We start from the raw sequence: 12,134 nt of genomic DNA, 5'->3' as shown, positions 1-12,134 counted from the left end.
AGTACTATCTTGTGATCTGCTTATATTTTTCCAAAGCAAATGAATCTACTCTTCAGCAAAGTATAGAATGCTCTCTGTGACCTTGCCTGCTTAACCAAGTTTCTATCAAATGGCCTGCTGAGAGAAGTATATTTATCTAATACAGATTGAAGAATGTGCACTCAGTGTACTGTGTAGATATCTGTATTGAATTGATTATCTTTCTTTTAGGTTTAGTTTATAAGAAGCTTAAAGGCAGATTTAAAACTCATTTTTAACGACAACATTGACTCTTCTGTCCATATATTTCTATTTCTTCTTATTAGCCTTGACATTTCTTCTGTGTTCTCTATAGTTTTTCAATTTTTAAAATAGTGTATTTCTAACTACTTCAAATTCTTCTTATACTGTCCTCTATTATAATACGATAAAATCATTATTATAGCAAATGTCATGATTTTTGTCATTTGACTGTAGTCTGTGATTCAGGTGCTGGCTTTTTAAGGATCTGTGGCTAAGTTCTCAGAGATTTTCTTATTAGTAAAGTCTTAAATTTAAACTTTTTAAAATGAATTGAGGGCAAGCCTATCAGTTTCACAGTTTGAATTTTTTCATATCTTTTTCTATGCTACTCTGTATGCTTGTGTGTGATATCATTATTTTAACAGTAGAACCATACACATTTCTCTTTTCACTTAATATATCACAAATAACTTTCTATATCATTAGTGCTAACATATCAATACAGCTCATTTGTATTAATAGTTACATTTTATTCTACTGTACATATATACCATAATTTAGTGAAACATTCTTTTATAGACATTAAGATTGCTTTTTTTTTGGCTCCAGTAAAATATTTTACTACAATATCTACAATATTTACTATACTATTTTTTTGCCCCACTACAGTATCCATGCAGGTGAGTGTTTTTTCTGTGTAGGAAGAAGGCGGCATATAGATAGTTATAGCCAGAGGGGCAGATTTTGAAAGAGGTGACTGGCTACTTTGTAGAAATTTATTTTTTCTTTTTCATAGTGGAGAAAGTTCTAGGAAGGTACTGGCCAGAACAGACTTTATGTTTCCGCTCCCCTTTTATTTGATATATATGATGTGTATACTATTTCTTTTGATGGTATCCCATAATTGTTGTCAGCTTTCTTAATTCCTTGTCATTCTTTATTTTTTTTTTTTCTCATCTGGTTGGATATTTTCAGTTGATTTGTGTTCTAGCTCACTGATTCTCCCTGCAGCTTGTTCAATTCTGCTGTTGAGATTCTATTTTGAATTCTTTAGTACAGTCATTGTATTCAGTTTCAAAATTGGTTTGGGTTTTTCTTTTGTCTTCTGTCTCTCTGTTGAACTTCTTATTTTGTTCTTGTATTTTTTTCCTGATACATTAACTTTTTTATCTGTGTTCTCTTGTAGATCTCTGATCATCTGTGGGACAGTTGTTTTGAATTCTTTGTTAGGCAATTCCTGGATCTTCATTTCTTTGAGCCAGTTCCTAGAGGCATGCTGTATCCCTTTGGTGCAGATATTATTTCCCAAATTCATCATAATCCCTATTGCTTTGTTTTCATGTTTGTGCATTTGAAGAAGCGGTTAACCTCTTCCAGACTTTATTGACTGAATTTAATAAGGGAAGCCTTTCACCTGTGGATAAGAGCACACAGGATAATGCTGTGACCCTGGGTATAGTGGTACACGGGCATGTGGCAGCATTGGGTCCCTGGGGGCGTAATGTGTCTTTGGCTCCAGCCACTGGGGTCCACACCACTGACAACTGTGTGATTCTTGACAAGCACTGTGGGAGATCTGCAGTGGCTACAGGATCTGTTGTGATCCTAAGCAGTGCCTCTGGGTTCAGTGGCTAGGGACCAGGGCAGGCTGTGGTGGGCAGCTGCAGGTGCCTATGTAGTGGGAGAGGCCAGTTGCAGACGTACTTGTAGGGATGAGGACTAGTGCAGATAGCAAGGGTTGGGACCAACTGTGGACTCATTGGCTGAAGTGGAGTCCCTGGCCGTCAGTGTCCTCTTCTATGATTGTCCACTCTCCCCGCAGATGACCACACTGCAGTGGAGACTGGTGATGGGGGTTTGTCTGGGGTGTGCCATGCCCAGCTTAGAACAGCTGAGTACAGGTAGGCATAGGGGTGCTGGTCAGTGACAGGAGGCAGGGCCTGATCTTGGCCTACAAGCAGCAGCTGCAGGGTGCCTTGGTTATAGGTGCACTTACCTGGCAGCATTGTTGTCTCCCTCCAAACCCACCATGCATGCTCACTACAGTGGAGGGCAGTGGTGGACGTTAGGCTAGTAGTGCACCATTGGAGCGGCAAGTCCTGAGTATGAGCACAGTGGTGAGGTTCAGTGTGGGTGTATGGGTGGTGGTAAGCTGGTATCTTGCACTTGTGCACCTGCAGAAGCTGCAAGTGCACAAGTGCAGAATACTAGCCTAACACCTGCAAGTGTGGCTCTCAAGCTCTGGTGGTTGGTGTCTTACACTTGTGCAGCTTCAGAGAGCTATGTTTATATTCTCTCCCTTCCCACCTCTATTTTATATATGTATTTATGTTATATAAATATTATATATATAAAGAATAGTGCATATAGTGTAGGTCTGGTATTGGCAGAGGAAGTGTGCAGAAAGGAACTCAGACAGTTGGCATCAGCAAGCACAAATACCTGCAGGGGAAAAGATGTTTAGATCTGTGGGGAATCCACAGTGACCATGCTGAGCTTTGGCTTCCTTGTTGGTGAAATTTGCTGAGTTTTTCTGAAGAGCATGTCTCTGTGAACTCTGATCCCTTGGGCTGCTTGTCTGCTAGTAATAGCTTCTGCTTTTATTCCTTGTTCCTAGCCAGCTTCATATATCTCAGGTTTGCTAGTCTAGGTGGGGTGAAACCAAAGCAGGACCTTTGTGCAGTGCACTGTGAGACTGGAGAAGCTGGTCATTAACCTTACACTTCCTTTCTTGGCAAGAGGAACTCTTTATAACGGGGAGGTTCCTTCTTAGCACTGAACAGTATCATTTTGGGGGATGGGATGATGCAGGCAAAATGAAGTTACCTTCTTTTTCTTCTGATGTGATTATTCTCAGTTTTGATGACCTTAAACCTTCCTCAGTAGACTCTAGAAGTCTCCCGGAGCTAGTATTGTTCCTGGATAGCTGTCTGGTTGTTGATTTTTGTGGGGCATTGTGTTTTCTGCCTAACTGATGGGCAGGTTTTTTTTTTTCTCTCTCTTTTCTTTTCTTTTCTTTTCTTTTCTTTTCTTTTCTTTTCTTTTCTTTTCTTTTCTTTTCTTTTCTTTCCCTTTCTTTTCTTTCCCTTTCTTTTCTTTCCCTTTCTTTTCTTTCCCTTTCTTTTCTTTCCCTTTCTTTCTTTCTTCCTTCCTTTCTTCCTTCCTTTCTTTTCTGCCTTTCTTTCTTTCTTTCTTTCTTTCTTTCTTTCTTTCTTTCTTTCTTTCTTTCTTTCTTTCTTTCTATATGGCATTCCATTATCCACTCGCTTTCATTATTTTTGATGAGAAATGTGCATATTTCTTATCCTTTTGTCTCCTATGTGTACTCTGTGGCTGCTTTTAATTTTTTTTATTTGAATATTCCCAGCTGTTTAGTTTTGATGTGCCTTCTGTAGTTTTCTGTTTTATCTTCTTCTTATCCCTACCAAGCCATATTATGACAGGTTGTATTGTCCACCTACCTATGCCCAACTTAGCAATGCCTCTCACGGTCATCAGTTTCTGTCAGTGTAAGAAAGGCTTATCTCTTGGAGTTTAGTTGTTTAGATTCCTTTTCCCCTATACCTCTCTGATAGCTTTTAACAAGATACAACTTCCAGATGAATAATCAATCATGTCAGTATCATTTATTAAATAAACCACCCTTTTCTGTCTAAACCTGAAATATCTCCTCTGTTATAGCTTAAGTTTTAAATATACCTGGATCTATTTCTGTGCTTTCTTGCCTTAATTACTTTTCTAGTCCTATATTACTTTTAATCTATATTGTTTTCAGTATTTTTATATTGTTTTAGTATTTTTAATGCAAGTCCCTCCTCACTAGTCTTATTCAGTGTTTCAGGCTCTTCATATATAACTGGTGGGATTATAAATTTGGGAGCTAAAGAAAAATTTTGGTCACCATGTTCAGAGTGCCTTCACAATGCTGGACCTCATGTAGAAAGGGGGAAATAGTTTCCTCTTCTGCTTTATGCCACACTTCATTACCTGGATCACCAAACATTTCTACTTGTCCTCAGTCTCAAAGTCACCCTTGACCTGCTTTATCCATTCTTAGTCCTCACCACCATTCCTAGCCAACAGGACCTAAACGTGCTATGCAAAAAAGCTGAACCTTGAACATGTATCATGCCATTCTTTCTTTCTTTTTGTCCCCCTCTCCTACCATCATTATATTTTCTTTGTACTTTAAGAACAACACCTCCCAGACACTAATGTGATGAAACAGAGAAACAAAGAGTGTTATGTACATCAACAGTTAACAAAAAAGTCATCTCTTTCACAGAGAAGAAGGAAATATGGTTATTACTCAGTAGAGGAGATCATTAAAGAAGGGAAAGGGATATGCTCAATCAGAATGGGTTAAAATAAAAAGGCTGATAATACACAGTACTGGTGAGGATGTGGAGGACTCAATATCATTCATTGCTGGTGGAAGTGTAATTTAATACACCAATTTTGGAAAATTGTTTGACATTGTGTACTAACACTCAACATACACGGTATTCTGTTTGTTAATAAGTCTGCTATTGGGTATATATGCAATAGAAAAAATGTTGATGTCAGACAATGTGTTGGAAACAACACTCAAGTGTATCAGTAGTAAAATGGATTATAGAGTGTGTCATATTGACAAAATAAAACTGTTGAGTGCAAACAAGGATTACTGATAACACATAATAACATGGCTGAACCTCACTGATTTAGCTTTGACTGAAAGAAATCAAATACAGCATGATACTATTTATATGAATTTCAGAAACATCAACTGTTAAGGAATAATTTGGGTTGATGTTGGTTGCTGATTGGAAGGGAAATGAGGCAGCCTGTTCTAGTTCTGGAAATGTTTTTACATTTTCATCTTGGTTATGGTCACACAGGTATATGTATTTATAAACTTTCATCAAGGAGTAACTTAAGATTTTACTAAGATATAACTTAAAGTATATTTATACCTAAGTAACAAAAATAAAAATGTCTTCAACTTTAAAAATTATTTGCATATATTTTCTGTGCTTGCCCAGGAAAAACCTCAAATAGTTTTGCCCCTAGTATGCTAAGTGGAATCACATTAAATTTATCTAACAATTTGGAAATACATTACTGATACAACACTAAGCTTTTTTAAGAAAAGTCAGTATGTGAAACTTATATAGGTTATTTTCTATATCATATATGTTTCAAAATTTGTAGATACTGACAGGCATATGCAGAATAAACAAACAAGATTATACTATATAGCACAGGGAAATATATACAAGATCTTCTGGTAGCTCACAGCAATAAAAATAATTTTCTTAATTAAAACTTGTACATTACTTGAATTTATTCTTAGGTAATTTTAGTTGTAAACAGGCTTCTCAATCTGTTTATTTTTCTTCTATATTGTCAATGTTAAAAATTTATTGTGTGCATTTATCTTTTGTCAGCTATTTGTCAAATTTTTTATTAGTTTTTTGAGTCACTTTAGTAGAAGTTCTTAAATTTTCTTAGCAACTGTAGGAAAGGAGTTGGCTTTACTGCTATTTTACTAGTTCCTGCATAAACTGAAAACTTAAAACCTGTGTTGAATGGTTAGGGATGCAACTTTGCCTCATTCCTTTTTAGAGCTGAAGTGCGTTAAGGATTTCAGGAACAAGTATATTTTTAGTCTTTGTCTTTATGTTGTTTACCAACATATCACAGAACCCTAGTTGATCTAGAAAGTTTTTTTTAAGCTTGACTACAGAATTTTATCAGATACTTTTTTGAGAGCTGGTAGTACAGTTATTTATTTTTCTTTACATTGTTGATAAATTGAATTGTTTGATTTCCTAATTCTGAGACATCCTCGCATTCCTGGAAAAAATGCATTATTGTATATGTGTGTACTCTTTTTATGTACTGCTAGGTTTTGTGATACTTAGAAAGCTTATATTTATGAATAAGGGCAATTAGTTTTTGTGTTATTTTCACAATATGGTTTGAATATTAGTATCTGTAAGTTGCTTAATAATTATTGGACTTAATAGAATTGGTACAGTCAGGCTTATATTGTGCTCTATTTTGAACAAATCTAGTAATTCACATTTGAATTGCTTTTCAAAATGAGGGAATCTACTTTTAGTTGGCTACAGAGAGAATTTTAGGTAAGTAGTTTTCTTGTTTTAAATAGACATATATGGAAAATCAGAAACTTTTGAAAATTTATTTGCTATAGTATCAGTTTTTTTTAAAGGTTTCATATTTATTTATTTTTTTCTACAGTCCGTGGTCGATGACTGGATTGAATCATATAAACAAGACAGGGACATCGCACTTCTGGATTTAATCAACTTTTTTATCCAGTGTTCAGGATGTCGAGGTACAGAATGTTGGAATAAATGGTGTACATTGAGACTGTCAGTCCAGCAGTGTCAGATTTCCTGGAATTATGTGCTAATCTTTTTCTGGTAAAATTATTATTTAAAGCTATTTCCTTTTTTTCCTGGTTTGGTTTTACTCATAAAATAATAGATTCTGAATTTTTTGATATTTTGAAGAAAATCTGAAATTAATGATTTTATGAATTGGCTTTTTAGATTATAAGCTTTTATAATTAATATTTAGTGATATTATTTTTACCTGTGCTCCATATTGCCAACTGTGCTAGTTGCTAACATTCATTATTTTGGATCCTCATGTTACAGATGAAATGCTTGAATCTTAAAAAATTTGTTTGCAGTAACATGAAAATGAGATTTCTTAAGTTTACAGTTATTTGGAATCCATAGCTAATTTGTTAAAAGTGAAATTTTATTTTCATTATATTAATACATAACTGATAAGTGTTTTTCTTCTCTAGAATAAATCTTAACGGATTAAGTTGTACTGTATGGAGGAAAATCAGTTAGTAAACACCGTTCTTTGCTTTTCAATACAAAAAGAATAGTGATCTTTGATCGCTGATCAAATTGATTTCTTGAAAGCTTTCTTATTTGCGAACAAGTTATCACTCACCATATTGACATAATAAGTTTACCAGATATTTATATTACCTACATTATACTAAGCACTGTTCCAGAGTATACAGATATTACCAAGACAGTCTCTGCCTCAGTAAATATTAGGGTATGTTTAATTTTTAAGGGAAGCTTTATTGCAAAGAAAAAGAGAGAAATATACTAATAGTTTACTAAGGTGATCAGTGCCGTAAGTGTAATAAAACTGGTTACTATTTAATAACGTGTATGTGCCAAGCTGTGTGCTTTACACACATTAGCTGATTTAATATTGGTTTAACACTCCCATCAGGCAGATGTGATTTTTATTCTGTAGTTCAGAAAACTGAGAATGCAGGGCTTATGTGAATTTTTGGACACCATATAGTTTGTAAGTGCCAAATTCATGATTTTGATTCAGGCTTGTCTCAATCTGTAGTCTATATGTCTAACCACAGGATACTGTGGAAATAGCAAGAAGGGGCTTCTGATCCAGCCCAGGCTGTGTATTTCTGTGTATGTGTGAATGTGGGGATAGTTGTAAGAAAGTGCATCCCAGAGGAAGAAACTCTGCAGTGGGACTGAAGTTGAGTAAGAGAAAGTTAAGGAAGAGGAGAAAGGCCAAAATTAACAGATTGTGTAAAAATTCCAGAAGACAAGAAAGTAGAGCACACTCTAAGACATAAATAGAGTTTGTGACCAAATCTTAGAGCATAGAGACAGATAAGGAGTGGCAAGAGATTAGTTTATTTGCAGGAAAGTAAGTTTGTTAATTTTATAGTCTTAAAATGAGCAAAGCAAGCGCTGAGTGGTATGCTTCACATATGTTACCTCACTTAATCTATATAAATGTCCTGTTGGATTGGGTTTTGGTTTTAAAACACCTGGTAGTCTTAAAATTTTTTTTTCCTGTTGTAATTCATTCCTATGGTTCAAAAAACCAAAAAAACAAATTTTTTAAAATATAAAACAAATAACCTTTACCACTTCCTGCCTTCCTCTCTATCTCCACAATTAATTGCTCTTAACTACTTTGTTGTATATCCATCTATCTGTCTGTCTATGTATGTAAATAGGAAATATATGCTCTTCCTTTCCCCACCCCTCTGACACAAAAGATACTGGTGTATGAAGAGTTTTCTTGATTGATTAATCCTTCCTTCCTTCCTTCCTTCCTTCCTTCCTTCCTTCCTTCCTTCCTTCCTTCCTTCTTTCCTTCCTTCTTTCCTTCCTTCCTTCCTTCCTTCACCCCTTTACCCCTCCCTCCCTTCCTCCCTCCCTTCCTCCCATCCTGTTTCCAACATCATAGCATTCCTCTGTGTGTATGTATAACAATTTACTTACCAAGTCTTCTATTAACAGGCCATTGCATTATTTGTAGTCTTTTGCTCTTACAAACAGTAATGTAATGAGTAATTTTGTGTATACCTTATTTGCTCTTTGTGGAAGAATGTCTGTAGGTAACTGTATTTGTAATTATATTAGATTCTGGCTAATTTCCTGCTATAGGAATTGTACCCATTTTTATTCCCATCAGTAGTATATGAGAATGTTTGTTTCTTCTCAGTCTTTTCAAAAACAAAATGTTTTTATAAAAATTTTGTATTGGTCTTATGAATAATTTTAAATGATGTGTCAGTACAATTTTTTTAATTGAGGTGAAATTCATGTAAACAATTAACCAGTTTAAAGTGGGCAGTTCAGTACATTTTAGCACATTCACAATGTTATGCAAGCACTTGTCTCTAGTATCAAAATTTTTTTATCACCCCGGAAAAATACCTAATATTCATTAAGTAGTCCTCCATTCCTTTCTTCCTTGCAACCCTTGGCAACCACTAATCTGCTTTCTGCTCCTCTAGATTTGCCTCTTCTAGTCATTATATATAAAAGGAATTATACAGTATGTGACCTTTTTATGTCTGACTTCTTTCATTTAGCATTATGTCTTCGAGGTTTATTTAAGGAGCATTGTATTGGTATTTATTTCATTATATGTATATTACAGTTTGTTCATCTGTTCATCTGTTGGTGGACATTTAGGTTGTTATCAACTTTTGGTTATTGTGAGTATTGCTTCTGTGACCATTCATGAACAAATACCTATTTCAGTACTTATTTTTTAATTCTTTGATGTAAATACCTAGTAGTAAAATTGCTAGATCGTATGGTAATTCTGTTTTAACTTTTTGAGGAACTGCCAAACTGTTTTCACAGCAACTGTACCATTTGAAATTCCAGAAATGTATGAAAATTCTTATTTCTCCACATCCTCTGAAACACTTATATTTTCCAATTTTTAAATTTTAACTATCTTAGTGGGTTTGAAGAGGTATCTTACTGTAGTTTTGATTTGTGTTTTCTTAATCACCAGTGATCTTGATCATCTTTTCATGTGCTTTTTTGGTGATTTGTATATCTTTTTTGAAGAAATGTGTATTCAAGTCCTGTGCTCATTTTTAAATTAGATGGTTTTTATTTTTGTTTTAAGTTGTTAGAGTTCTTTATGTATTCTGAATACTAAACCCTTATCTGATAAACAACATGCAACTGTTTATAACCTGCAAATTCTGGCTTCCTACTCTATAGGTTCTCTTTCTACTTTCCTAAAGATGTCCTTTGAACAAAAGCTTTAAATTTTTATCAAATCCAGGTTATCTATTTTTTTCATTTTTTCCTCATGCTTGTGGTATCAAGTCTAAGAACCTATTGCCAATTCTAAGAACATAAAGATTTATCTCTGTGTTTTCTTCTAATCATTTTATAGTTTTATATCTTATATTTAGGTTGATGGTTCATGGTCAGTTTTTATATTTGGATGATTTCAATTTGTATTTCTCTTATGAATATGGCTTAAGAGCTGTTTCTATTTTTTTTTCTGTGAATTCTGTTATTATCACTTGCCACTTTTCCTTTCAACTGTCTTCATAGTCTTGGAAAGGTATTTGACAAAATGGATTTTTAAGCATTTTGATAAAAGAGGCATAGGTGCATATTTTCTTCATATGGTTAGCAAAGAAAACTGTCTCTCACATCAGTGGGGTATAATAAAGATCCAAAAATAGACCCAAATACCTGTGAAACTGTAGTAAGCAGGTTTCTAGTAAGCATCAAAACATATAGAAGAAGAGAATTACAAAATATAGTTACACCAAGATACCATTTTCACCTATCAGACTGATAAAAAATTAAAAGTTTTAACACTCTTGTTCCTTAGATTGTGAGGGAATAGACACTATTGCATTGTTTGTTGAAATACAAATTGTATGTCTCTCCTGGAAAGAGATTTGGCAGTATCTACCAGAGCTACATATGTTTTTATCTTTTGACCTAGCCATCCTACTTCTGGAATTTTGCTATGAAGATATACCTCCAGTATTACAAAAATAAGTGCACAGTGTTATTCAATACAATATTATTTATAGTTGCAAAATACTGGAAACAACCTAAATGCTCAGATATAGGACAGTGATTGAATATACCGTGGTATAGTTTATATGATGGAGTTTTTTGGCATTGCAAAGAAGTGTGAGGAAGATCTTTATGGACTGATGCAGGGAGATTTTCAGGATATGTTTTTCAGTGCAAGGTGCAATAGAGTGCCTGAAAGTGTTCAACTTGTTTTTCAAAGAAAGAAGGGGAAATAATAGAATAAACACATATATTTGTTCATTTGACCAGAAAGAAACAAAGGAAAGATAAGCCAGAGAGTAATGATTGGTTGTCTACAGGGTGTGAGTGTATGTAAATGAGATGGAAAGTTTAGAGGGTATTGGGGTGAAAGGATAATACTTAATGGAATATACTTTTGTATAGTCTTGGAGTTACCTTCATTTCCCACATACTCAAAAAAAAAAAAAAGAAAAAAATCAGTAAAAATGAGGTGAAATCCTAAAAGTGGATGCAAACAGAGCAGATGAACCACACCATGCCATATCATAAATAACATAACCACACTGAAGAGTGTAAAAAGTAAAGTAAATTTTGAACGCAGTGCTTGGGCTACAAAACTACTGGGGGAAAGTGAAGAACACAATATTTACCTAGTCTCCAATTGTTTCCTTACAAGATAACAAGGTATCTGTTATGGGTAAAATGGTACTTTACCTGTATAAACTTGGTATACACAACCATAAACATATGATGAAAGCAACATTGCCAGTTATTAAACCAGTTGATAGCACATAATTCATGGTATGCACTTAGAAGAACTCAATCTCACACTTACAGTATTCTTGCCAAATTTCAGAGTCTGACTCTACTCATGAAGAAACATCAGACAACCTAAAGTAAGATGTGTTCTTCAGGATAACTATCCCGTACTCTTCAATAATGTCAGTGTTGTGAAATACAAAGAAATGGCTCAGGAGCTGTTTCAGACCAGAGACTAAAGGAAATGAATGCAGTACAGTATATCAGATTTTTCCTTTTGATAGAACATTATTGAGACAAATACTGAAATCAGTTCTGTGGATTAGAACATACATATTGTATTGTTAATTTCATCACTCTAATCATTGTGCTATAGTTGTATAAGAGGGTTTTTTTGCTTTTGAGTTTTGTTTTGTTTTGTTTTTTTGGTTTAGGGAAATAAACACAAGAGTAATGAAGAGTGAAAGAAGGCTAAAACAAATATAAAATGTTTACATCGGGAATTTGGTGATGAGTATTCAGTAGTTCCTTGTCCTTTTTTTTTTTTTTTTTAACAACTTTTCTGTTAACTCTAGAAGGTAAAAAAATGAAAGGAAAAGAAAGAAAAAAGCCTTTTAACACCAAAGCCAACAGCATGCTCAAGGGAAACTAGTAGAGTCATGTTCACTAAAGTCAAACAAGGCAAGGAGGCCCACTCTCACAACTCTTATTTAGCATTATATTGGCAGTATAAAACAACACATTTAGAAAATAAAGTGGGTATGACCACTATTTGTGAGCAATATTGAAAGTTTAGAAAGT

General features: G+C 34.3%; 1 protein-coding gene across 1 annotated transcript in view; it reads left to right on the top strand.

The window, feature by feature from the left end:
• STAG1 (STAG1 cohesin complex component) overlaps nucleotides 1–12,134 on the top strand; it is a 326,413-nt gene that overhangs the window by 133,897 nt on the left and 180,382 nt on the right. Inside the window, exon 5 of the mRNA XM_031440349.2 lies at nucleotides 6,469–6,565. Within this exon, the coding sequence (XP_031296209.2) occupies nucleotides 6,469–6,565 (97 nt within the window). The remainder of the gene's footprint in view (nucleotides 1–6,468; nucleotides 6,566–12,134) is intronic.

Source organism: Camelus dromedarius, chromosome 2, assembly GCF_036321535.1.
Source record: "Camelus dromedarius isolate mCamDro1 chromosome 2, mCamDro1.pat, whole genome shotgun sequence".
Taxonomy (NCBI): Eukaryota; Metazoa; Chordata; class Mammalia; order Artiodactyla; family Camelidae; genus Camelus; species Camelus dromedarius.
This window is presented reverse-complemented; position numbering and strand designations above follow the sequence as displayed.